We start from the raw sequence: 25,865 nt of genomic DNA, 5'->3' as shown, positions 1-25,865 counted from the left end.
AAACAAATAGATATAAAATAAAACAGTATATCCAGAAATAAACCCACATTTATGTAGGAACTTAATATATTAGAAAGAGCAAAGTCAACAGAAAAGTCATTAAATGCTGTTGGGGCAATTGGCTCTTCATTTGAGCTAAAAATTTAGATTATTATACCATACCATATACAAAAGTAAATTACAGATGAATTATAGAACTGAACATTTCAAAACTGTGCAAGTATTAGAAGAAAATATAGGCAAGGCACAGTACCAAAAGACATAAAAGAACAGCTTTGACTATACAAATTTAACTTTTGACAAAATACATTACAAACAAAATTAAAAGACATAATAGAGTAAGAGATATAAGCAGTATATACAGCAAATGATCAGTGTCCATCATATGGAGAGAACCCCTACAAATCAATAAGAAACCCAACCCATGGTTTAAATGGGCAAATTATACAAACAGAAAATGTAAAGAAGAAACACAAGTGGTCAATTAAACATAGGAAAATAAATGTTTACCTATGTAACAAACCTGCACCTATACCCCTGAACTTAAAAGTTTTTTTAAAAAGAAAGTAAAAAACAAAAAAAGAAAAGAAGTTTAACCTCGGTAGTAATAAAGGAAATGAAAAATAAAAATAAAAGTGCAATGAGATTCTATTTCTCCCCATTAGATTAGCAAAAATTAATGTTGATAATATGAAGTGCTGGGAAAGGGGTGGGGAAATGGGCCCTCTGGTTTACCACTGGTGGACGTAAAGTGTAAATTAGCATAGCCTTTTCAGAGGCCAATTTGGCAATATATATTAAAATTTAAAATGTGCATACATATACTTTATCTCAGTATTCTGCCTCAAAGGATCTGTTTTACATAAATATTGGCATATTGTGGAAAAAGAGAACAATTAAAACCTAAATTCTTTATTATGGAATACTGCCCATCCATTAGAAAGCATTCCATCAATTAAAATGCACTAACAGGAAAATATCTCTAAGCTGGACTACAGTAGCAAAGTAAGTTGTATAACAACATATATAGTATAATTACATTTTTTAATGCTGTATATCTATTGAGATACTACTGTGTGTAAGCCTTGGTCTTTGGTAGTAGACTTACAGAATTGAAGAAAACAGAAAAAATTATTGGCCTTACAAAGTTTACCTATGAAGTTTGGAGATGAGAGATGAGTGTGGGGCTGGGAACAGCAAACAATAAACTAGTAAGCAAATACATAAGCAAGATCATTTCTGATAGTGGACCTTTCTATGAAGGCCATAAACATGTAATGTGGTGGAGAAGAATCCTAACATAAAGTCGGTACTATCGGTAAATGAGAGCAATTATAATCCACTTGCAGAGTAAACTTGACACCACATACATTCTGGAATTGAAAACCCCTTAAATTCATATTGATCTTTTCTGTCTTTTAGACATGTTAGCTAAAGAAGATACCATATCAAACTTCTGCAGGGATTTTGTGAGCTGACAGAAAGCCCTAAACTGAGGGCCAACATTCACGGTTTCCATTCTGGTTCAGCTACATTAGCAGAGTTAGATCTAAAAGTCACCAAAAATAGGAAAAGTAGATTATTACCTGCCTTTACAAGCCCATAGGGCTGTTTCAGGATCTTTGAAATCTTTAAAATGATGTTTTACTTTGAAAAAGTTATGGAAGGGCATTTGTCTTGTAAGTAGCAGAATAATCACAGGTATTAAGTATAATCAAAGGTGTTGTCAACTAGACCCCATTTATGGCTTTGCATGTAAAAGGTGTGATATGGAGGAGGTGGAGAGAGGACTCCAACAAGGAACATCACATTTCCTGGTGTCCTCCCTTGTCCCCATTGGAATAAAAGCTTCAGGCTCTATAGTCTGGACCTCAGGACAAGGAATAATATGGCCCCAAAGCTAGACAAAGCCCATAAACCAGAGAATTCTGGTGAATCTTCTTCCCCTCCTCTGTGATGCCCAAACCATACTCCATTCACCAAGGCATTTCCAACCCACAGGAGTGTAACAGAAGCCTTCAGGTTTTGAAAAGCAGAGGACTGTTTTGGGAGAGTCCTCATTTTGCTGCTTCCCCTCATCTCAGCTACCCCTGCTCAGACTCACATCCTAAGGCTGACCCTGCCTAGAGATACATGGCTGGTAGACTGACTGCACTTGCCACACTCTGCCAAGAGGCAAAATGCAAATGCTTTTAAGAGGGCAATGCCCTCCAACTGTGAAATGGTAATGTGCTAAATTATGTGCTTAATTAATTTCCCCCCAAGAGCATACCATAAAATTGGAAAAACAATTCCTCAGGCAAGTCCCATCACCCAGGATCAATGCGCATAAAGTACACAGGAAAGGATCAAAGTTTCTCATCAGTCAATGTGTGCATGTGCTCTGGCTGAATATTCTGAGTTCCACTATAGGTTCCACTATAGGTTGGTGAAAGGCATACAACCAATTAAATTGCTTTGCTCTTTCTCCTTGTGTTGTTACCACATGGGTTAGAAACTTCAGGGATGAGATTTTTGCTACTTCCCTCCAGCAGGAATCCAAGGAAAAAACTTCCTGTTAGATTTTACCATGAGCAGCCATCCTCTTCACAAGTTTGTAGGTTTTATTTTTTATTAGTTTTCTTGTTAATGCAAAACAATCACAGCAGGATTAGGGAAACTGAGCTAAAAGGTTAGGTGATATAGCCACTACCTCATGAATATTCAGTGATATGGGCTGTAACAATTACTTAACAACTAGTCTGGAGTTATATCTGCATGACAAAAATAAAACTGGATAAAGGAGGCAAAAACACTACATATAATAGCTACCCTTTTTTCCAGACTACATAATGTTATACAACAGCTTTGTAATTATTTGTATAATGTTTTTATTGTTTAACTCCAGCACTGTAAGCTCCATGAGACAGAGACTTTCTTTCACCTCCATATCTCTAGCATCAATCCCAGTGCTGGTAGCTGACAGTCAAGATATATTTGTAAATGAGTGAATGAATGAGTGAGTGAATGAATGAACAAATGACTAAGCCAGGTTTAAAACCCAGTTCTCGGGCCTCATTGACCATTTCCATGGTACTAGGATACCCCCCTATGGATGCACAGATTTTCAAGAAAGAATAAAAGACATTAAGAGATTGTGCCTAGGCCATACGACATAACCTCCCACTTAATTTCATATAAATTTATGGCTGAACCAGTTTGGAGATTTGTTTCCAGAAAGTACTGATTTATTCACTTGAGATCAATCATGGTAAATACAAGTCTTAGTGGGTAGGTAGTGCATTGCTGTGGATGGCTACCTACTACATGGCATTCACATTTGAGTTGATGGTGTTTTATGGTCTCAGCGGTGTAAGGCTGGATCAAGGTCAGGCTTTCTCCTCATAGAAGGATGTGTTGAAGGAGGTTGGAGAGCCAAGGAATTGGAAGACAGCTGCATGATCCCTGCTGCATGCTGAGAGGGCCAGTGTCTAGAATCAGAGAAAACAGCAGGAGCTCTCATTCTTTCTGCTGGGTGTCACCTGCTCCTGGCCCTTTTACCTGCTCCTGCATCTAAGCACCAAAAGCCAGTAGGTTTCACAAGCTAAATCCCCCCTCCTGAGCTAACTTAATCTAATTCACTAAGAATGGGTTATAAAACACCAATACTCTATCAAAGACAGGGGCTTTAATATTATCTTGATCTTTAGGTTGCATTGACCTCAAACTGTCTTTCCCGGAATGTTGTGAAAACATGCTATACACACAAACACACATACTCATACATGTATATATCTAATTATTTTATTACTCAGAAAGCTATTAGGGTTAATGGAACATTTGACTCAAAGCATAGCCAACTTTAGCACTGACATCCTGCATATAGAACCTGCCTTTATGATTTCTTTTTCCTCTTCTCTTTACCAACACCCTCCCTCCCTTAGGAAAGGAACCTGGCGGGGGAACCAAGAGTTTGGATTGCAAAATTGAGGAGAGTGCTGAAACACCTGCCCTAGAAGACTCCTCATCATCCCCCGTAGATAGTCAGCAACATTCCTGGCAGGTTTCCACAGACATTGAGAACACTGAAAGGTAAGTGGGAAGTTACCCTGAATAGACTGCCAATCCTCCTCCCGTTAATGTTCTTAGGGGCCACAGAGAGACGAGGTTTTCTAGTTCAGATTCAGAAACAGAGCTTTCTTTGGTATGCCAGAGGAGCATAGTGCTGTCAGGGACCCTGGAGACTGCCTAATCTGCAGACAAGAAAACTGAGACAAGAGAGGGTAAGCAGTCCAAATCCTGCAGAGGAACACTAGCAACACCCACAGTAGGCATAGGCTCCCAGGCCTCTGCTTCTCCCACTCCAACACATTGCATCTCCATGGAAAATGAGAACAGTGTGCTGCCTTGGAGGGGAGAAAGTCTACATGCTGTCACAGTTCACCTACTGGGCTGGTACCCAAAATTCCCATTTGTTTAAGGGAGAAAATCCAAAATTACACAAAGATGCCTCCAGTAAAGTCTCGGGTTTCAGGTATATGGAACAGCCTGCTTAGCTGCCATTTAGGGGCTGAGCATTCTGTCCAGTTCACAAAGGGCTTCTCCCAGGGCCCCCTTCTCTTACTCTCCATAAGGTGGCTGATGGCCCCTCAGTGGTCAAAGCAAGTTAATGCATTTTCTTAACTTCAGTAGCTCACTTCTAGAGAGGCAGTTTCTTTCTTGAAAAGAAGAGACTCTACAGTGATTTTATTTTATTTAGGAAAAGGGAGTAATAATAATAATATTATAATAAACACCATGTCCCATCTAGATGCTAAAAATGACATTCTGTGAGGCAGAAAGATAAGCCTCTTGTTTATTTGCCTTTACACTGATATCTGTGCCCTTTGCTACTGATGTCCCCAGAGCTGGCACCAAGCAGCTGAATGAATACTGGGCAATTCCACTGAGTGTTCTGTGTGTATGAGGTTGAGTCACTGACAACATAATGAACATTTTATTTTTTTTTATTTTTAGAAATGTAACACACAATGGCATTTATAGCCATTGTGCTTCTACTTTCAGATTGTGATATAATTCTAAAGCTAATTACCGAATTTCTGTGTTTATAGAAAATTGGAGCATGTGGTAATTATGTGCTATTAATAAAACTTGGATTTTGTATAAGCTTGGAAATGCAACAATTCAAACAATAAAGCTGTTTGGCACCATTTGATGGCACTATAGACAAATGATGAGGGAGTGATTTATCTTAATTTATAAAGTAGAAAATTCTTAGCTCTGTTCCCAGGGAAAAAAATATCTGCTGAAATGCCATATCAGGGCATAAACATCAGTGAAGCCATTTTACTTTGCAGACCTTAGACAGCAGCTATATTCACGCCTTATAAGCTTATAAGAAGGGATGGCAGTAAGAGTAGGATAGTTAAGGCCCACAACGTTGGCAATGTTTCAGTTCAGCCTGAAAGCCCAGATTCTGGTCAAAGGAGATGGAGGTGGGCACAGTGGACCTGGTCCAGGATGTGGCTAACTCCGTTCTCCCTGGCTGTCTGCCTTGAGAGATCATGGGTCTCAAACTGGACTGCACAGTTAAGTCATCAGGAGGGAATTCTTAAAATACTGATGGCTGGGCCCCACTATAAGCCAACTGAATCAGGCTCTCTTGGGGTGAGACCTGGGCTTAAGGTGATTCTCCTGTGCAGCAGCCAAGGTTGAGAATTGGTGCTTTATTAGAGGAGACCTTGCCTCAATCCCCCATGTTGCATTCCTAGCCGTTTCTCACCCATTCCATCTGTCCTTGAGATCTTACATGAAAACAGACTGTGCCTTGCACTTGTGGAGGTGGGGCCCCACTTCCTTTCTCCTGCCCTCCTCTCTCACTTGATCAGCATGCAGCCCACAGATACATCCTCATACCTCGCACCCATGGGAGTGGATTTGGAAAGTTTTTACAGGTATATTTCCGCAGATCCTCAAGGCTGCTTTCCCTTCCTTTTCCAATCAATTATTACTGAGACTTGAGTTCCTCTTCACATATCAGTCAATACTTGAAAAGGAGCTCCCATGAGGTCTCCAGAATTACCCTAAGAAAACGATCCTCAAACTGTGCTCAACAGAACAGTGGTGTTTTGTGAAATGGACTGAGAGGTTTCACACCTAAAATTAAATGGTGACTGTCTTTCCTCAAATAACAGAAGAAAAATAAGTGGATAGAATTTCTTCAACTTTAAGATGATCTTCCCCACAAAACTTTCCTAAACCCATGGTGCCTGCCAATGCTTGCCTATCCTCAGTTAATTAAAGGATGCGTCTGCTTTTTGTACCAAATTATGTTCCTGGCTATTTTAAATGAAATCTGCCCCTATGTCCTGGGGTTTCAAGAGCACTTTCTCCAATGCACAACCACCTGGACGTGTGTAGGGACAATTGTCCCAAGGGTTTCAAAAGATGAGTTCTCCCCTACCTTAGACTAGAAGCCTCCTGAGATGGCTTCCTGCTTTACAATTCTGGGGTTTTATGACCATGCATGCTCTGAGATGAGGGAAGATATTGGATGTATGCAGTGGCATTGCATGCTGTGTGCTGAAGTCAGGAAGTGTGGGAGGACGGTCCATGCTAAAGGAAGGCCCAGCTGTCCCCAGGTGGGGTTGTTTTCCCTCTTGTTCCCATACTGCGCCCCTTTCTGTTTCATCCATTGTAAGGAGCTCTTCTCTGGAAGTTTTAGAATTTGTTACTCTTTCATTATTCCAAGTCAATGTAATAAGTGTTGGTCCTGGTGAACGCTTAATAGCTTAGTTATGCTGAATTCCAATCGTAGTAACAAGAGACTATTAAAACCAAGCAGAAGATGGAATTGGAGGCCATTGTCTTCAGTGAAACAACTCAGAAAACAAAATAGCGCATGTTCTGACTTGTAAGTGGGAGCTAAATGGTGGGTACACATGGACATGGGGTGTGGAATGATAGACATCAGAGACTCAGAAGGGTGGGAAGGTGTGGGGGGTGAGAAAATACTCAGTGGGTAAAACGTACATTATTGGGGTGATGGATGCCCTAAAAGCACAGACTTCACCACTATGCAATATGTCAAAGTAACAAAACTACACTTGTACTCCTTAAATTTACACAAATTTTAACAAACGAGCAAATAACAGCAAGTGAATGTACATAGCCACTATAGTCCTCTGACCATAAAGCCTTGATAGTACCATCACCCAGCCTCAAGTTTGCCCTGGGTAGCCCTGTTGCTCCAGTTGTACTTCCTTGGCCTCTCTTTGCAAATCTAAAGCACTGTCCTCGTGACCAATGGCTCTTCTCTGATCTCAGCCAGGTTCGACTGGAGGCAGAGATGAGGGCTCCTGCAGGAGAATGCCCTGTAGAAAGGTTTGGCAGAATAGCTCTCACTTTTTCCTGAGCCAACCCATCTCAGATTTTTTTTCTTGTAAAAGCAAAATAAATTCAATATTTGCCTACTGGAAACTAGAGCTAGTGCAATTAGACACAGACTCTCATCCTTCAGTTGTCTCATATAACAGATTGTTTGAGATTTCATTTTGAAAATTTACAGCTGATTATTCTGTCTTTTTATCAATTTTACAGAGACATGAGAGAAATGAAAAACCTTTTAAGCAAACTCAGGGAAACTATGCCTTTACCATTGAAAAATCAAGGTGAGTCTTGTCACTTCTCTTTGAGGCAGAGGATGTTTTTAATGGGATAACCTTGGGAATTGTTTCTTGGAAATTAAAGCATGTGTCTCACACAAACAGTAGAAGGCACTGAGCATTCATTAGTCTTTCCTCAAGAAGATATCAAAATGAGACTAGAAACTCTCTGGTGAACACAGAATGCTCTGAGGGGGCCCAAGGTACATTATGACCTTAAAACGAACTCCTCCTCCACTGGCCCTATTACTCACTGTGGAAAGCACCAGGCCAGGCACAGCAAGAGACTTAAGAACACCTACAAAGGAAGATCTCTGCCATCCACTTGTGTAATTATCTTTAAAAAGTAATCCAAAAAATTAACATATATTGAGAACTTACAGCATGCCACTATTCAAAATACTTTGCATGTATTAACTGTATTAACTTATTTAATTCTAAACAACTTTGAGGGAAATGCTATTAGTGTTTCCCAATTTACTAGAAACTGGCGCACAGAAAGGTTAGCTAAATTGGCCAAGGTCACACAGACTGTAAGTAGAAAAACTGGGATGTGAAATCAGGCAGTGTGTCTCCAGGTCTATCCTATGGGAGTATATGCCCTAATGCACAAATGAGAGGGAGATGTTCACTAGAATGAGGGAAAGTCCTCTGCATGCCTTTTAAACTATTGTATCCTCAGTATCTGGAGCCTGGGACATAGTAGAATAACACCTGTCACAATCGATGTTTGTTAAATCTGCACCTACCTTTGCAGCCCCAGAGACTGACGACGTGTACAAAGGACCAATAATAAGTGCTTACATTAAGTATACATGGTTGGAGCAGCCACAGGTGAAGTACCAACTTCAGAGGATGGTACATAGAGGTGGAGAAAGGCTTCTAGGAGGCAAGAAAGAAACTCTTCTTGTTTTCAGTGAGCAAAGCCTGATGGGAGGGAAGACAGGGTGCCACTTGCCTTGAAGTAAGGAGGAGGAGGAGGAGGAGGAGGAGGAGGAGGATTTGGCAGTGGAGCTGGAGGCTCCTCTTGGCTCCAGGAGCAGCTCAGCAGAAGGTGGAGGGGTGGAAGTGAGAACACCAGATGAAGAGGCTGAGGAGTAGTGTGGCCTGAGCTACACAGGGGTGGAGGTCAGAAAATAAGAAGCAGGGGCCACAGCACATCAGATAGCTCAGAACATCCCCTGAAGGGGCCTGGTCACAAAGGCCAACTGGCTTGAGCCACAGGCATAGTGTTTTGAGAAAGTAGAAAACATGCTGTAGTGATGAGAGACTGCTCTGACCACCACATGGAAGATTGTTGCCAGAAATAAGCACAGTGTTTAGAACAAGGGCTTTGAATTAAGGATAGCCTTGGGTTCAAATGCAGGCTCTGCCACCTACCAGCTTTGCACCCTGGAACAAGTTGTTTAACTTCTGCAAATGTATTTCCTCATCCCTGCAAAGGGGATAATAGTATCACCTACTTTAGAAGTCTGTTGTGGGGATTAAATGAAGCAATGTGTCATACACCTACTACCAAACTTAGAGAGCAAACACTTGACACTGTTACTATTATTGTTGTCACTGTTATTATTATTATTTACAAGTTGGCCAACCCAGCTTTGCTCAAATCACCATCAAATAGAGGAATCCCTGCTACCACTCACTCTGCAACAGACCACGTGTAGTGTATATGTCAGGCTGGTCTTGAGCCTGCAATTCAAAGCATTGGCCCCAGGACTTTAGATCCACAGCTCATGTTTGAAGCTGTCCTCAGTGTCTTAATAGGTTTGGCAAGCCTCCTTCATCAGTAGCACGCTGGCCTCTCGCCCTCCCTCACATTCAGCTTTCCTAGAGGATGGCTGCCCAGGGTCCCCCAGTCTGAATTTCATGGGTGCCATGTCACCTATATTTTAAGCCACATCATCCTAAACATTCCCTCCCCATTTAGTGATCATTCATCCAGCAGTTTTTGACTGTGTGTTAATAGAAAAACAGAAATTTTGTTTTATTTGGTCATTTATAATCATAAAGAATATGATATAAATATTTTATGTGACTTTGTATCATCTTTATACACAGAAAAAAATAATTAGAATTTTAATTACATTTTTAAATATAATAATAATAATCAAAGGTTGATACTGTGAGTGAAAACATGAGTGAAAAGGGAATAGTCATCAAAATAAATTATACTCAGGACTTGAACCTTGGATCTATCTGGGGAACAAAAAGGAAAAAGCTAGAAAGGAGACATAAGGACTTATTCAGAAGGAAGTGGTGCAGTAGGGTTTTAATAATCAAAAATAACTAATGTAAAGGATTGTGAGGAATTTGAGTTTCTTCACTGAGGGGAGAAATGGGAACCCTTAGCATGTGACAATACATCTCTGTTCTCTATGTGTTTAACATGACCTCACAGCCTGCTGAGCTGACCAGTGGGGAAGGGGACTGTGTCTGAACTGGAGGATCCAGAGGGAACCTGAAGAGTCTCCCTGGGAACATTTTGACAGATGCATATGGCACCATTTTAATGAACAAATCATATAGATTCTTCTTGCTACATAGACTGAGATAGACCATAGAGGCTTCCCCAATTCCTTTCCGGAATTCTTTTCAGGTGGTTTATTTATTATATAGGTCTAATATGTGCAGGAAATGGTACAGGGTAAAATGTGGAAAAAAGTATTCCAGTTCTTTTCTGTAGGACCTTATTGTCAAAACATGATTCTAACGGGATGAAAACCATTATAGAAAGCCATCTGTTTTCTTTCTGCCTTCTTATTTCCTTTCTCTTTTTATTCCATTTCATGGGTCCTCAAATCAGAAAAAAAGGGAAAAGATACCTCTCCTGGTCCCCATTTTTCCTATCTCAACACCGACCACGTGAAAATGCTGCCGACTGAGTCCGCTATTCTCCAGGTTCTAACTCAGCCCTCAACTCCAAAACTGTTCCATGTTTATTTCAGCATTTAAAGACTTAATCATATCTTCTCCCCTTTCTACTACAGTCAAAACTCGGCTCCACAATGGTTTACTTTAAATCAACTTTCAGTGGAGAAGAAAGGAAGGTGGCCAAGGGCAGGAATTTTAATGGTTAGTGATTATGCCTTCATTTTCAGCCTTTTCTTTCCCGTCCATCCAGTTTAAGACTGGAGGCCAAGAGATGCACGAAAGAAAAGCAAGCCACCCTTGCACTGCTGAGTTCCACTGCAGGCTGCAGACAAGGGCCAGGTCTCCTGGCTGTCAGCCCGCTGTTCTTTCCACTGCTTCAGCGCCCCTCCTGTCCTACATTCTAGGACACTGGCAGTGCTGTAGGGAGCTTCATTAATTATGATAGTCTCACTATGTCAAATGGATTACAAATGGAACCACCTGTGGGGAGCCTGCAAGGTTACTGACAGAGGCTAAAAGGAGATTGGAAAGTGAAGGACAAGCATCTTCTAAATGCATGCTGTTATCAAACAAAACAAATCAGCAGAAATAAATTAAGCCTGAAGGACAGTTTTGCCTTTTCCAAAATTCTGACTTAGTGAATGCTGTGGGAGGTGTCGGTATGTTCATTCTTGCATAGAATTTGGTCGTTGATGCCATGCACGAGAATCAGTCGAGAAGTAGGTAAGTCAGGAACTGACCTGGGCTAGAATGAGTCCCCTCCTGTGAACAGTACTACTCCAGACTAATGTGGGCCTAGAGATAGTTCTCCCAAACTCATAGCATCCTCCTCCAATCAGGACCCCCACATCCAGAACCGAACCTGGCTGTGTGAGGCAGAAGAATTCTCAGATATCTGGCTGAAGAACACTGGGCAGTTATGCCACCATCTAGCCTAGAGATGACCTTTTAGGTCCTTCCCCCAAGGGCCTCATAAAGACTTTCTATGTTTCTAGCTGCTGCCTGAAAATTATTCTGGGCAGTTTTACCAGTAGCCCCATATCCTTTGCAATTTCTGCAATCTCTTGTCCAAGATTCAGTGTGACATATGTAAACCAATCTAATTTCTTAATGCATTACTCTATTATGTTGAGCTCCTACTCACAAATGTGAAATGTCTACTCACTATCTACTGAAGGAAGAACAGACCTCTCACCCCAGCAGCCTTTGTCCCCATCCTCATCCAACATATAATGGTCACCAATGATGTGTCAAATTCTGTGCTAGGTGCTGAGGAGGTCTCTCCTCCACTAAAACCTGTCCCTTTCAACAGGGAAAAATTGGATGGGAATCACCTAGGAAACTTTTCCAAATGCCATATGCCTCCTCTCTCACAGATTCTGGTAGAGCCTTCAGGGTTGGGCTGAAAACAACTATTACATATGCAGACACACACACACACAATTGGAAAGACGCAGAAATTAGTGCTCACAATATAATAATGCCATAACAGTTAGACATGGGTTGCTACAAGGTATATTAGATTCTCACCTAGCCTAGGCTTTAATTGAAAATGGGGGATTATTAGGGATTGCTTTTTAGAAAGTATCTGTGCTGAGAATTTTTAGGATGAGTAGCACTTAGCCAAAGAAATAGAAAAAAGATAGTCTAGGCAGAAGATTCTGGATGTGTGAAGGCATATGGGGAGATGAAATAGGAGGGGATTTTGATAACTGCAAGGACTTAAGTAGATGGGAAAGTCTCTAGACAAAAGGCTTAAGAGAGAGACAAGAGCTGTATCATTAAGGCCCCTTAGGCCATGTTAAGAGGTTTGGGAGCCACTGGAAGGATTCCATAAGGAGGCAGGTGCAGTCATCCAGGTGAGAAATGCTTAAGATCTCACCTAAAGTCAGGGGATTGGAGAGGAGGACAGAGACAATTGGATGTGGTGCATAAGGAGAAGCAGAATCAAGGAAGAAACCCAAGTTCAGACTTGGAAAACGGAGTAAATAACGATGTTGGTCACCAAGTTAGAGAGAACAGAGGAGCAGTAGTAAAGGCAGAGAACAACAACTTTTGGACATGGGGGGAACTTTCTGGAGCAGTGCTCAGTGGTTAATAGTGCTGAAGTGAGACATGTGATCTGAGAGGACTGAAACACAGATTTGAGCATCATCAGCATAGTGGGAATTGAAGCCCTACCCACAGTGTGCACAGACAAGAGTCCTGGAATACCAAAATGGAAGGTTTGAGAGGAAAGATCAGTTTACAAAGGGGACTGAGATGAAAATCACAAGAGCATTTTTAAATAAATCAAAGAAGGTTGCAAAGAAGGAATGGTCAGTGGTGAAGTTAAATATGAATTGGAAGTGTCCACAGGATTTAACAACAAGGTGGTCACTTGTGGTGTTGGCAAAAACAGCTTTCTTGGAATTTTGGGCATGGAAGCTTGGCTAAGGAGGAGGGGAAGTGAATGGCAGATGATGAGCTGGGGCAGCCGGGGTAAATTCATTAAGACTTTTATAAAGAGTTGCTTACAGAGTGGTGGGAAGATGGGATTGGATGCAGATGATGTGCCAAGAGCTGTAGCAATTGTTTATAGAAGCAATGGGAACGTGAAGGAATGCAGAAGCATGGAGCAGTCAGAAAAGACTGCAGGAAAAAAAATGTTTAAGCTAATCTTTGAAGGAGGGCTTGCCATTTGTCTAAGGAGGGAGGACTTTTCTGAAAAGAGAGGTGGCAAGTGCAAAGGCAGCAGGCAAAAGAAGGTACAGGCATCGTTAGGGAATTCTAAGTAACTCTGTTTTGGACTATCTCCTCCTTCATAAGCCCTTCATTCCAGCCAGACTGGACTGTTCACTTGGACCCAAATTCAGGCTGCCTTTGATCACTTCTCTTTATTCACACTGTTCCCTCCATTCTGAAGGGCTATCCCCTGCCACCTTCACCAAATGTCCAAGTTCTCATTCCTCATGGCCCAGCATGAACTCCAGGGCCTCCGTGAATCTTCCATAAACATCTTTTTCCTTCTCCTCCAAATGGGAGGAATCTCCCCCCTTCTCCTGCCTGGCATTCTCATAGCAATGTATTCAGATCTTTCTTACGGCATTTTTCATGAAGCCTCATAGTTACTCAAGGAAAGATCCTTGAGGCCAGGGACTATCTTTCTATTAGGATCCATCTTGGTATTATCCTCAGTACCCAATGTAGAGCCTTGGACTTAGCAGGCCTTCTGTTAATCCAGTGGTTCTCAAAGTGTGCTCTTAGGACCAGCAGCAATGTCTGGGAACTTGTAAGAAATGCTGATCCTCTGGCCCCACCCCAGAGCTACTGACTGAGAAACTCTGGAGGTGGGGTCAGCAATTTGTGCTTTAACAAGACCTAAGATGATGCTGATGCAGCTAGTGTTTGAGAACCACTGGCTTAGCTGAGGGTCTCTCTCTTTTTTTCCCTGGAATAGATATTTGTAACTGCAGTGTAGTAGAAGCATTTCTTATCACCTATATAAGAAATCTTTTATCAGCAAAATAAATTTGAGCAATAGAGAAGTGGTTTGGGGGAATTGCAGTGTCCCTGGCTTTAGTAGCATTCAAGAATTAAATGTTGAGGCTGGGCATGGTGGCTTATTCCTATAATCCCAGCACTTTGGGAGGCTGAGGTGGGAGTATTGCTTGAGGCCAAGAGTTCGAGTCCAGTCTGGGCAACATAATGAAACCCTGTCACTCCAAAAATAAATAAAAAATTTTTTTAAAATCTGAAAGAATTAAACATTGAATGACTGAGGTTTGAACTTACTGGTGGCCAAATTTCCTATTCTCCCTCTTTTTTTTTTACTTTCTCCTGTGCTTTACTTACTCTGCTTCCCTTTCCACCTTTCATTTTCACATTTAAAACTGTCTTAGGTTATAGTTTTCTGAGAGTGAGTACTTTGGAGAAAATATGCTATAAAAGTCTTAATTAGAAGCCACATCTAAACAAAAATTTGCAATAAAAAGCAAAGATTTTCCAATAAGTTCAAGTGGATTATTCCAGAAAATTTAGAATGAGTGGGGAAACATTCCCTTTTGCTTACATTCTTGCAGTCCTTCTGTTTATTCAGTGGTTCTCATAGGGTGGTTTTAGGACTAGCAGCAATGTCTGGGAACTTGTAAGAAATGCTGATTCTCTGGCCCCACCCCAGAGCTGCTGAGATAGGCTTTCAGAGACAGGATTTCAATCAATGTGGAGAGACACATTTCCTTGGAGCTGAATTCACTTCAAACCATCCCAGGAATACTTACTGCTTGGTAAATTTCAGCATTTACTGCAGGTGTCAGCTCCCTATGGTGTAGAAAGCTGCTCTGAATTTCTGCCAATAATTTCTTAGCTTTTCTATTACCTCAGCCTTAGGTGATAGTCAGACAAGCTCTAAGCAAGGCAAAGGTCTCACAAATGTGCAGCAAAGATGCCCGAAACCAGCAGTTGTCCTTAATAGGCAGCCTGACCTTTCTTCATGTCTGAGCACTTTCTCATCAATCCTAACAATTTATTCACTTGTGAGAGAGATATATAGTACACATAAATATATGTGTATATGTGGGTATGTATGTGTACATAATGTGTATATATATGCTATATATATGTATATCTGGATACATATATATGCTATATATATATATCTGGATACATATATATATATATATAGAGAGAGAGAGAGAGAGAAGGCTGAGCGAGAAGAATTTCAATAGCTCAAAAGGCTGTGCTATTGAAAGGTTTTTAGGTTTTTTTTAATCCACTGTAGTGAGTGCACCACAGATATAAGGGTGAATCTTGAAACAAATTTCATAATATCTGTGTATAATACCTACTTGCTTTTAATATATACAAAAACCAGACAGTGGAACTAAATATATGACCACAACATACACGTACACATTTTCCTTTGTAAATACAACATTGTGGTAGATATTTCCTCATGTAAGAGGAGCAAAACACGTCAGAGTTGCATTCTATAATGTATAAAGACCACTTCAGTCTCTCCCCAAATTAGATGTCTTTGGGGAAAGGGAAGGAGATACCAGAATTTAGAAAATAGATCTTCCAAGTCTTAAATAAAGAACACTATGAAGATCTTTCTTTCCCATAAATATCTTCATAGTTTTGGTGACTCTCTTTTAGGGAAGCATTGAATTCCAGGTGAATTTGAGTTTCAGAAAGTGTATTCAGAGTCCAAAGAGACACTGAAAGGTAAAATTCTTTACCCCTCAGAATTTGCTATATCTTTGCCATATCCAACTAGGTTAAATACATTGATCAATTCATGGTTAAAGAAGTAAGAGTCCTAAAAATGATGAGAAAATTAGTTATTTCTTTCTGCTCCAAATATTTCATGGTTTATCTCTGAGATGTTCTCCTGAAAACTGAGGCTAATGTTTAGTATCTAACACTGTTTTCAGTTTCTTAACTATTGGGAGCAAGTTAACTTTAAAAGAAAGATATCCTCTTTTTAACTCTCATAATGTTGACATCCAGATTATAGTAAATTATTTTTCACTATGGAAAGGACAATTATAGCCCTGTTTTTCTCCATGTTAACAGAATATGAGCTTTAAGAGAGGATTTTAATGTCTGGAGACTGGGAGGGTGGACTGTGTTTGATTCATTTGATATGCCCAGCGGAGGCGCCTGTTTCCTTCTCTGGCTTGGACTTGCTACTCTAGCTCTATCTAAATATATAACATAGTGCAACATTCCAAGGAACACTGTCAACCTTGGTGGGTGATACTAATTTACAAATAAGTATGACACATTAGAGCCTTTGGGAAGGGGAGGAGAAGCCCAGGCACTTAGATGACACTTTACGTAAGAGGACTGGAAAGCCAGAATCTATTTTTGCTCTCAACAGTTTCCTGAGCATTGTAAACCAAAAAGTATCTGAGACACATCTCAGTCAATGTAGAAATTTATTTTGCCAAGATTAAGTACATGCCCATGACACAGCCTCAGGAGGTCCTGAGAACATGTGCCCAAGGTGGTCAGGCTACAACTTGGTTTTATACGTTTAGGAAGACATAAGACATTAATCAATACACATAAGATGTATATCGGTTTGGTCTGGAAAAGCGGGACAACTGGAAGCGGGGCTTCTAAGTCATAGGCAGATTCAAAGATTTTCTGATTAGCAGTTGCTTGAGTTATTATCTAAAGACCTGGAAGCAACAGAAAGAAATATCTGGGTTATTATGATAGGGGGTTATGGAGACCAAGGTTTTATCATGTAGATGAAGCCTCCGGGTAGCAGACTTCAGCAAAAATAGATTATAAATGTTTCTTATCGGACGGAAGGAGTCTGTTTCATCAGTCTTAAGGTCTCTGTGTTGATGTTAACTCCAGTCAGCTTTGTCTAAATTCCAAAAGGGAGGAGGATATAATGGAGAATGTTCAACTGCCTCTTCCCAACATGGCCTGAACTAGCTTTTCAAGTTAACTTTGGAATGCAGTTGGCTGAGAGGAGGGGGCCATTCAGGTGGTTGGGGGGCTTACAATTTTATTTTTGGTTTACAGCATCTAGGCTCAGTAATCAGGCAAAACAAGCCCTCTTCTACGAATCAGTTCGATTGAGGTGGGGCACATTCTTCACTTTAGCTATCTCTTCATCTAAGTTCTGCTTCTGTGCCCTTTGCCAAGCTTCCATCCCCTTTAAGGTTAGGACAGGGAAAGGAGGGATCTCCTTAGCCCCACTCTGGAAGGAAACTGCAACTAGTCTTGGCGGAGCTTAGGTACGTAACAGTCACCAGTGCCAACCATCTTGTTGCCCTTAGCTCCAGTCTGACCATGTCCTAGCACTGCCCCAGTTGGAAAATTCTAGATTATCTCTGGGACCCACATTGACAAGTTCTGCTTCAACAGGATATTTCTACCCACCTTCTCTTTTGCTTTGCACTTTTTTAAAAAACCCAACTCTTTAAACCAGATTAGATTTACTGGTTTATTTCTTCCTCTACTTGTCATCATCCTAAAAATTTCAAACCAAAACTTATTAATTCAACAGCTGGCAGTCTTCTCTGAATGCCCTTGTGTACAGAAATCTATAGAAAGTGCTGGGGAAAGACTCAATAGGAAATAGTTGAAACATGAAGAGACATGAAGTCGATGAATGAAGGTGCCATAATGATCCAATGTAAAGGAGAATAGTTAATAATAGCTATTTTAACTAAATGCTTCCTCTATGCTAGACAGTAAGCTACTCACCATAGCTAAATGTTTTTCATAGATTATTTCATGTAATCCTCACCTGGGATAAGTTTTATTAAACTCTATTTTACAGACAGCTTAGCAAGCTTCAGTTACATGTTCAAAGTCACAGAACTGGCAAATAGCAGAGGCAGGTTTAGAAAAGAAGCCAGCCTTACTCATAAGCATGGGTTCTTTCAAATAAGGTATATACGTTTCCCAACTGAAAGATTGCCTCTAAGCAGTTTCAATTCAATTTTAAGCAGTGGTTCTCAGCCTTGAACTCTTTTGCCTCCCACCCCAGGGAACATTTGGTCATAGCCGGGGATATTTTTGGTTGTCACAAATTGTCATACAGTGCTACTGGCATCTGATGAATTGAGGGATGCTGCAAAACATTCCACAGTGCTCAGGACAGTACCCCACAACCAAGAATCATCTGGTCCAAAATGCCAGCAGAGCTGAGGTTGAGAAATCCTGATTAGGAGGATGGTGGATTTTTAAAGCCACTTCCTAAAAAGCAGGTTGTTGTGCCTATACCTCACTTATGTGCACATTATGTCCCATCACAGATGACAGCAGCCTTCTGAATCTAACTCCCTACCCCCTGGTGAGAAGACGGAAGAGAAGGTTCTTTGGGCTGTGTTGTCTCGTCTCAAGCTAGGTGGCTCCTCCTGGAAACCCACTGAGAACATCTGAAAAAAAATCACAAAACCCGAGGACCTCCAGACAGCTGAACCACACAGTTATTGGTTTCTGACTATGTTTTCTATGCTTCCTTATTACGTTTATCTGCCTCCCCCTGCCCTTTTAAATGATTTTACACTTGAAAGCAGCTGCCGTCAAGAAAAAAAAGAACAGATTCAAAAACCAGGCTGTTTTTAAAAGGGAATTTTAAAGCTGACATTGTGCATGTCTGCTCCAAACCACGCCATGACAGATGCAAGAATTATGATTTTTAAATTATTTAAAGGTTTTTTTAAATGTATTATACAGAGGAAAAATATTTCACATATAATAGTATATCTATAGCTCTTGCTGATCTCATGTTAAAGTTTATCGTATATGAAAGAAGTCTTTAAACATAGAAATCTATTTAAAACTGAAAAACTGTGTTCAAAAATCCAATCTATCAATATCATTAGAAATAATATTATAAGCAAACATATACCACCTCACCTATTGCTTTCTCTGCACTCATTTACATTTAGTCTTCCATTCTGTCAGAATCTAAGAGCTTCAACATAAAAGTATCTTAATTTATAATGCAACAAAAACCACATATGAAAAGTACTAAAATTTTGTAAATACACAATAATCCTAATACCTTCGTACAAATGCATATGGGCAACTAATTTCTTTTTGATCCAATGATGTCTTTTTCAGCTTCTTGGAGAATGAAGTAATCCAGTTAGGAAATGGTGTAGTAACATATACAATTGCCCTCAAATGTAAAATCAAATATTATTACATTTTGTTCTAATTGAAATCTGAAGCATGGTGTCTGCACATCAGCATAGTGTTAAATCTTATAGGGCATGCTGGAATTAGCTCAGATCATAAAAATATTTAACATTTTACATTGTTAATAAAGTTTTTTAGTTAAGCTAAGCTTGTCTCATTTTAGATGACTATGCAGATAAGATTTTTCCAACGTGTACTTGGTGTCTTGTCTTATGCTTAGACTCTTGAAAGCAGGACACATTAAGCAATACTATATTTTAGAAAGGAGGAAGCCACATGCTTTGTTTTTCTGCTCACAGCTTTGTTGTGATCTTCCTTCACTAAACTTGTAACATGGTACAAATTTTGTTATACCGTCTCCTGTTCTTCCTTTGGCCCATTTCCCAGACAGAATTTCCCATGGGTTGAGAGATCAAGTCTTTGCACTTTTTTTCTTGTTTTCCATAGTCTGAAAAACCTTCAAGTCAGACAGGAGGCACCAGTGTCTAGTACAATAGAAGGATGAGCTAGATGCCGATAAGTGGTTTATCCAAGACACATCTTTAGTCCCAACCCTGTTCTTTCCCAATACTTATGTGCACAGGCATTTATATGTATACCAATATTTTTACCTAAAAACTAAATATATTAAGGCCTTTTGCTTTAGTGAAGATGAACTACTGTAATAATTATTGTATTAGGTTGAATTATATGAAATTTCCTATATTTGACTGTTTTGACCTACAAAATGGCAATTTCATATAGTTCACCCTAATATCCGATGTGGAAATTATACTTGGAATTGTCTTCTAGCTCTTTTGATTGAAAGTGAAAGAATTAAAGGGTTGGAAGAGAACGTTATACAGGTCTCTATTTAGATCATACCAGCTGGTTTTTGGCCTTATTCTTTGAATCTAGAGTTGTGTTCCAATGAACCAGTAATTAATGCATGGTTATAGGTATACCTGGCTTCAAAAAAAAGAAGTAGCCGTGGAAAGCTATATGAGAAAATCACAATTTTCTGAATCAAATATTTGTAAAACAATTTGGCTATTTAAAGACTCTTAGGGTGAATACTCCCTGGAAAAGCAAGCAATCCAGACTTATCTGGTCTGCAAACCTTGATTTCAGCTTAATATCCTTTCCTGAATCTAATTCATTTTCACCCACTAAGGTCATTTCATTTAAGATCCATTGTTTTTGAAATTTTGAAGTAGCCCAGTTTGGCAGCTCTCAGCACCTGCCTCTCTGCCCTCTCCTATACTTCAACTATATTGAACTCTAGCTTCAATCTAGTTCCTACTAATCCATGCAAAAGTTATTAACTGATAAGCCCAATCTTGTTCAGCACGTTCTTCTAAATGCCTGACCTAAATAACTTCTGCTTGGTTAACTTGTGTTCATTCTCGCCTTAGCCTCAGTGTGAAAGTAACACTTACCTTCTGTGCAATTGTCCTTTGTACAACTGAAGACTGTTAATAAATTCAGGTCTCACCTCCATGTCTGAAAAGGCTGTAGTAGCTATTCATGGAGATGGGAATTTGTCTAATTACCTAGCCAGAATTTGCATATTTAAGGTAATATATTCAGCTACCGTATATTTTATTCATAGTGCCTGTTTTCCAGCCTTTGATCAGTTTTATAGTTCCCGTGGATAAACTCCAAGATCTAAAGATCCTCTTTCAGTAGCATATACTAAAATTAAGTTTAGTGCTCAAAATCCTGGTAACCTACACTGGCCCAAGGTTACAGTAGGTAATTCACCGTCTCACATTAGACAGGCCAATGCATCCCTTAAGAGCTGCCCCGCTCTCCTCTCACCTACCAAAGGATTTTCTCAGGTGTGGTTCCAAGCGATAAAGTTCTACTGTCTTGGCTTCCTGCTGGTAATTCGCTTTCAGATTAGCAATAACACTGAGCTGATCTCTAGGGTTAAGAAGAGAACATTGAACTCATTTTGTCGCATGTACCCACAGGCTTGAAACAGTAAATGATGTAAACTTTTGTGGCATACATTCACCCATTTTCCCACCACATCTTTAATATCCTGTGTTGATTTTTTTTTCAAATTACAAAGACAATACATGTTCTTTGTGGGAAATCTGAAAAATACTACCAAATAGAAAATAAAAATCACCTGAATTCCACCACAACCACATTGTTTAAAACCACATTTCTGGGTTTTAAATCAGTCAGTGGCTGGGCCCAAAGGCAGTTTTGGGTAAGATAAGTGAAGAAATGCCCACAAGGCCAAGGTGTCACTTAAAAAAACAAACAAAAAACACAAGCCAGAAAAAAAAAATCTGTCCGCTAATGTTTTGCACGCATCTAGGAGCAGACTCACTGCAAACCTCTGGTTATGCCATTATTCAGGGGTACAAAGAAAGCTTTAGAAGTAGCATAGTCCTGATGCCTCCTCTAATGAGTTAAAGCTCTTGGGGGAAATTCTAAAATTGCCAGACCATTTTGTTTCTCTGTGCTCCTACGAAACCAGTCGGGATACTGAGTGTTTGGCAATACTGCCACCTACTGAAAGCTGAGCTTCAGAGTGAGGTGAAATAAAGACAGAATGTAAAAGCATCTACTTTGTTTTAAACAGCAAACAAATGGACCAGATTAACAATGATCCCATCTGGAATTTAAAACTCTGAAAGTGTCAACATTGAAAGGATTAAGGATATCATCCGGTCAAACTTCCCACCCTACCCACATACCCAGGCAATGTCTATCATTTCTTTGTCTTAGGAATGTCACCAAATACAAAATACTCAACTTTCAGGTAACCATAGGTAGGATGAGAAAAAGCTGTGATACTATTGGCCTCAGGATAAATTATTAGAATTAAATATATAAACCATAATAGACCTAAGAATATAAAAGAACTGAGTATATTATAAAAATGACATTTCAGATCTATCAGAAAAGTTTGGATTATTAATTTATATTGGGATAGCTGGTTAGCTATTTCTTGAGAGAAATATTAGACCTATACCTCATAATTTTTATCAGAATAAATTCCAAATGGAATAAAGATTTACATATTCAAGCACATAAATAAACATACAACAAGACTAGCAGGCAATGTGAATGGATATTTATATAATTTTAGTGTGAAAGAAGCCTTTCTTTGACACCAAAGGAAAAAAACAGAAAGGATGGATGGAATTTGACTGATTAAAAATGCTAAACTCCTATATAGTAAAAAATAACAAACCAAATTGAGAAAACAATATATGCAACAAAAAGTATAGATCTCAAATACCTATTAAGAGCTTAAACATCACTACTTTTGGGACATTTCCATGATCTACAATCCCCTTCTCAACCAAGTGTTTCCATTTCATTCTTTCCTTATTGAACGTTTTCATTATTGCTTGTTTAATTGCCTGTTTATCCCTATTAAATTGGAAGTATAAGAAGGCAGCAACCATGTCTATTTTGCTTATTGTTGTATCCATAACACCTAACACAGTGCTACACAAAGCAAATGCTGAAAACATACTTATTGAATGAGTGAATAATGAATGAATAAATGACATTTTATAATTCAAGGAGAATCAAACTTTCCAACAGAAAATTGGACCAAGAACACAAACTGGCAATGCACAATAAACTGAAATAACCTACTAATAATAAATATGAAAGTGTTTTAATATACTAGTAATAAAAAATGCAAGTTAATATGATATACTCCTTTTTATATGTCAGAAAGGCAAAGGGTATAAAGAATTAAAATTCCCAGGGACAAAAAGGAAGTATAGAAATAAACCTCTTACAGAGTCAACAGGAGTGTAAATTGATTCCACCTTTCTGAAAAAATATTTTGGTAATATAGTTTTCCTGAATGCCTAGTAATTCCACTTTAGGGAAATTCTCCTTTAAATGGGTCAGAAAATAAAATGAGCTAAGATGTATTTATTCATTATTCAAAAAGTATATGCAAGAAAGGATGTTTATAGCAGCATTATTTGGATAAGCAGAAAAATGTAAATAAGCCTACTTTATAGGGTTGGTTAAATATGGTACATCCTTTCAATGGAATACTCTGTACCAATTAAGAATAAGCACCATATGTGTATTTATTGAAATGTACAAGCTATATTGTTAGATGAAAAAGGAAGTTATAGAGGAATATTTATAGTATGATCCCTTTTTAAAAATATATGTATGCATGTGTGCATTAAAGAGTCTGAAAGGATACTTGCCAAAGTGTAAAAGCATTTATCTCTGGGAGGTGAGATTTGGAGCAATTATATTTTCTTTCTGCATATCTGTAACTTCTAATTTTTCCACAATGAGCATGTAGTGTCTGTAAAATTTTTCAGGGAATAAACAATGATGTTCACACTATATATTAAATGAAAAACACATGTTCTAAAACAGTATGTATAGTATGACACAATATTTGTAAAAAAGAAAATTATATATAAATATATCTATGTATGTATATATATGCATAAGAAAGCTAGAAGGACATACACTAAAATGTTAATAGTAGTTATGGGTAGTGGGATTATGGGTGATTATTTTTTCTTTTTGCTTTTCTGTGTTTTCTAATTTTTCTACAATGAACATGTATTACTTGTGTAATAAAAACTAATAATAAAAGTTTTAAAAAATGAATATGTGAGAGGGACATTTTTGACTCACTACTTGTCTTCATCCTCTTCCCCACCCTATTCCCATCCCCTCCTTGGCTTATTCTTTGTCAAAATATGGGCGGGCAGTGGGGATATGGAGAGGAAACAACAGGGCACCAGAGCTTTTGAGAATAGAAGAGACAGACAGACACAAAGACGGGTGAGAAGGAAAGAGAGAGAAAGGAAGAAAGGGCCTGGAAAAGAAGGTAAGAGAGAAACAAAACCTGGTAAGTGAAGGAACTAGAGGAAGGAGTAAAACAGATTTAGAAACTTTTTCACTAACAAGAGCAATGTCTTTAAATTTAGCTCAGGGTTTCTGATAGCTACAGCAAGACAAAGAAATACATTAAGTTAAATAATTTTGTTTTCTAATAAAAGGATACACACACACACACACACACACACACACACACACGCACACATACCCCTACATTCCTGGAGAGATATCTAGAAATGAAATTCTGACAGGAATGTACCCCAAGAAGGTTTTCAAGGGGCAAACTGTTGTGGTCCAGCTGGGTGCCAAGGGCTGTACAGTACAGCTTGGAGTTCATAGACTTTCATGTGAATCTCAGATGTGCTGCAACCAAGTACATGCCTGTGGCTAGCAGTTCCAGTATCCATTCTCTCCTTTTCTTCTTTAGTAATAGAGAACCCAAAGACACCACTAGTCACCTAAAGTAAGACTCCCATTTCCCAGGCTCCTCTGCATGTGAGTGTGGCTGTATAACTGAATTTGGCCAGAAGTGTATGAGTAGAAGTGCACAATTTCCAGGTAACATTCATTAAATAAAGGGCATGCATTTTCGTGATCTTCTTTTCTTCCCTGTGCAATGAGAACATGAGCGTGGGAACTGAAGCAACCATGCTGGATCCAGAAATGGACACCAACTGAAGATGGCAGAAGTTCCCTATGTCAACCTAAAATAATCAAAATCTAACTTAAAGAGAGTTTCTTGAAGCCCAAATGGGAAGATGGACCACCCAGAAACACCATCTCCAAAGGAATAGAGTCAGTGTTCGAAAGTAAGGAAATTTCATTGTTCAATTCCCACCTATGAGTGAGAATATGCGGTGTTTGGTTTTTTGTTCTTGCGATAGTTTACTGAGAATGATGGTTTCCAATTTCATCCATGTCCCTACAAAGGATATGAACTCATCATTTTTTATGGCTGCATAGTATTCCATGGTGTATATGTGCCACATTTTCTTAATCCAGTCTATCATTGTTGGACATTTGGGTTGGTTCCAAGTCTTTGCTATTGTGAATAATGCCGCAATAAACATACGTGTGCATGTGTCTTTATAGCAGCATGATTTATAGTCATTTGGGTATATACCCAGTAATGGGATGGCTGGGTCAAATGGTATTTCTAGTTCTAGATCCCTGAGGAATCGCCACACTGACTTCCACAATGGTTGAACTAGTTTACAGTCCCACCAACAGTGTAAAAGTGTTCCTATTTCTCCACATCCTCTCCAGCACCTGTTGTTTCCTGACTTTTGAATGATTGCCATTCTAACTGGTGTGAGATGGTATCTCATTGTGGTTTTGATTTGCATTTCTCTGATGGCCAATGAGATCACATGGACACAGGAAGGGGAATACCATACTCTGGGGACTGTGGTGGGGAGGGGGGAGGGGGGAGGGATAGCATTGGGAGATATACCTAATGCTAGATGACGAGTTAGTGGGTGCAGCGCACCAGCATGGCACATGTATACATATGTAACTAACCTGCACAATGTGCACATGTACCCTAAAACTTAAAGTATAATAAAAAATAAAAAATAAATAAATAAATAAAAAGAAAAAAAAAAAGATGAGTTACTCTAAAAAAAAAAAAAAAGAAAGTAAGGAAATTAAGATTTCATTTCTATAGGCAGAGACAGAGGAGATTTTAGCAGAATTACATTATTCATACAAGGTTGGCACACATAGCAATTTGCTTATAGGCAGTGTTTCTTTCTAGGAAGGGTACACTTAACACATTCTTACAGAGGGTGTAATAACCATGGGTTTTCTGTCATCTGGTCTAGGCAAAGCAGGACAACAAAGGAGAAATTAATCTAA

General features: G+C 39.2%; 1 protein-coding gene across 1 annotated transcript in view; it reads left to right on the top strand.

Annotated features, from left to right (window-relative positions):
- Window positions 1-21,373, top strand: part of RGS7BP (regulator of G protein signaling 7 binding protein) — a 106,231-nt gene extending 84,858 nt beyond the window's left edge. The window contains exons 4-6 of the mRNA XM_518191.8: window positions 3,924-4,071; window positions 7,579-7,649; window positions 18,281-21,373. Of these exons, the coding sequence (XP_518191.2) occupies window positions 3,924-4,071; window positions 7,579-7,649; window positions 18,281-18,372 (311 nt within the window). The 3' untranslated portion in view covers window positions 18,373-21,373. The remainder of the gene's footprint in view (window positions 1-3,923; window positions 4,072-7,578; window positions 7,650-18,280) is intronic.
- The last annotated feature ends 4,492 nt before the right edge of the window (window positions 21,374-25,865 follow it).

Source organism: Pan troglodytes, chromosome 4, assembly GCF_028858775.2.
Source record: "Pan troglodytes isolate AG18354 chromosome 4, NHGRI_mPanTro3-v2.0_pri, whole genome shotgun sequence".
NCBI lineage: Eukaryota > Metazoa > Chordata > Mammalia > Primates > Hominidae > Pan > Pan troglodytes.
The sequence above is the reverse complement of the archived record's forward strand: the minus strand, read 5'-3'. Positions and strand labels throughout refer to the sequence as shown.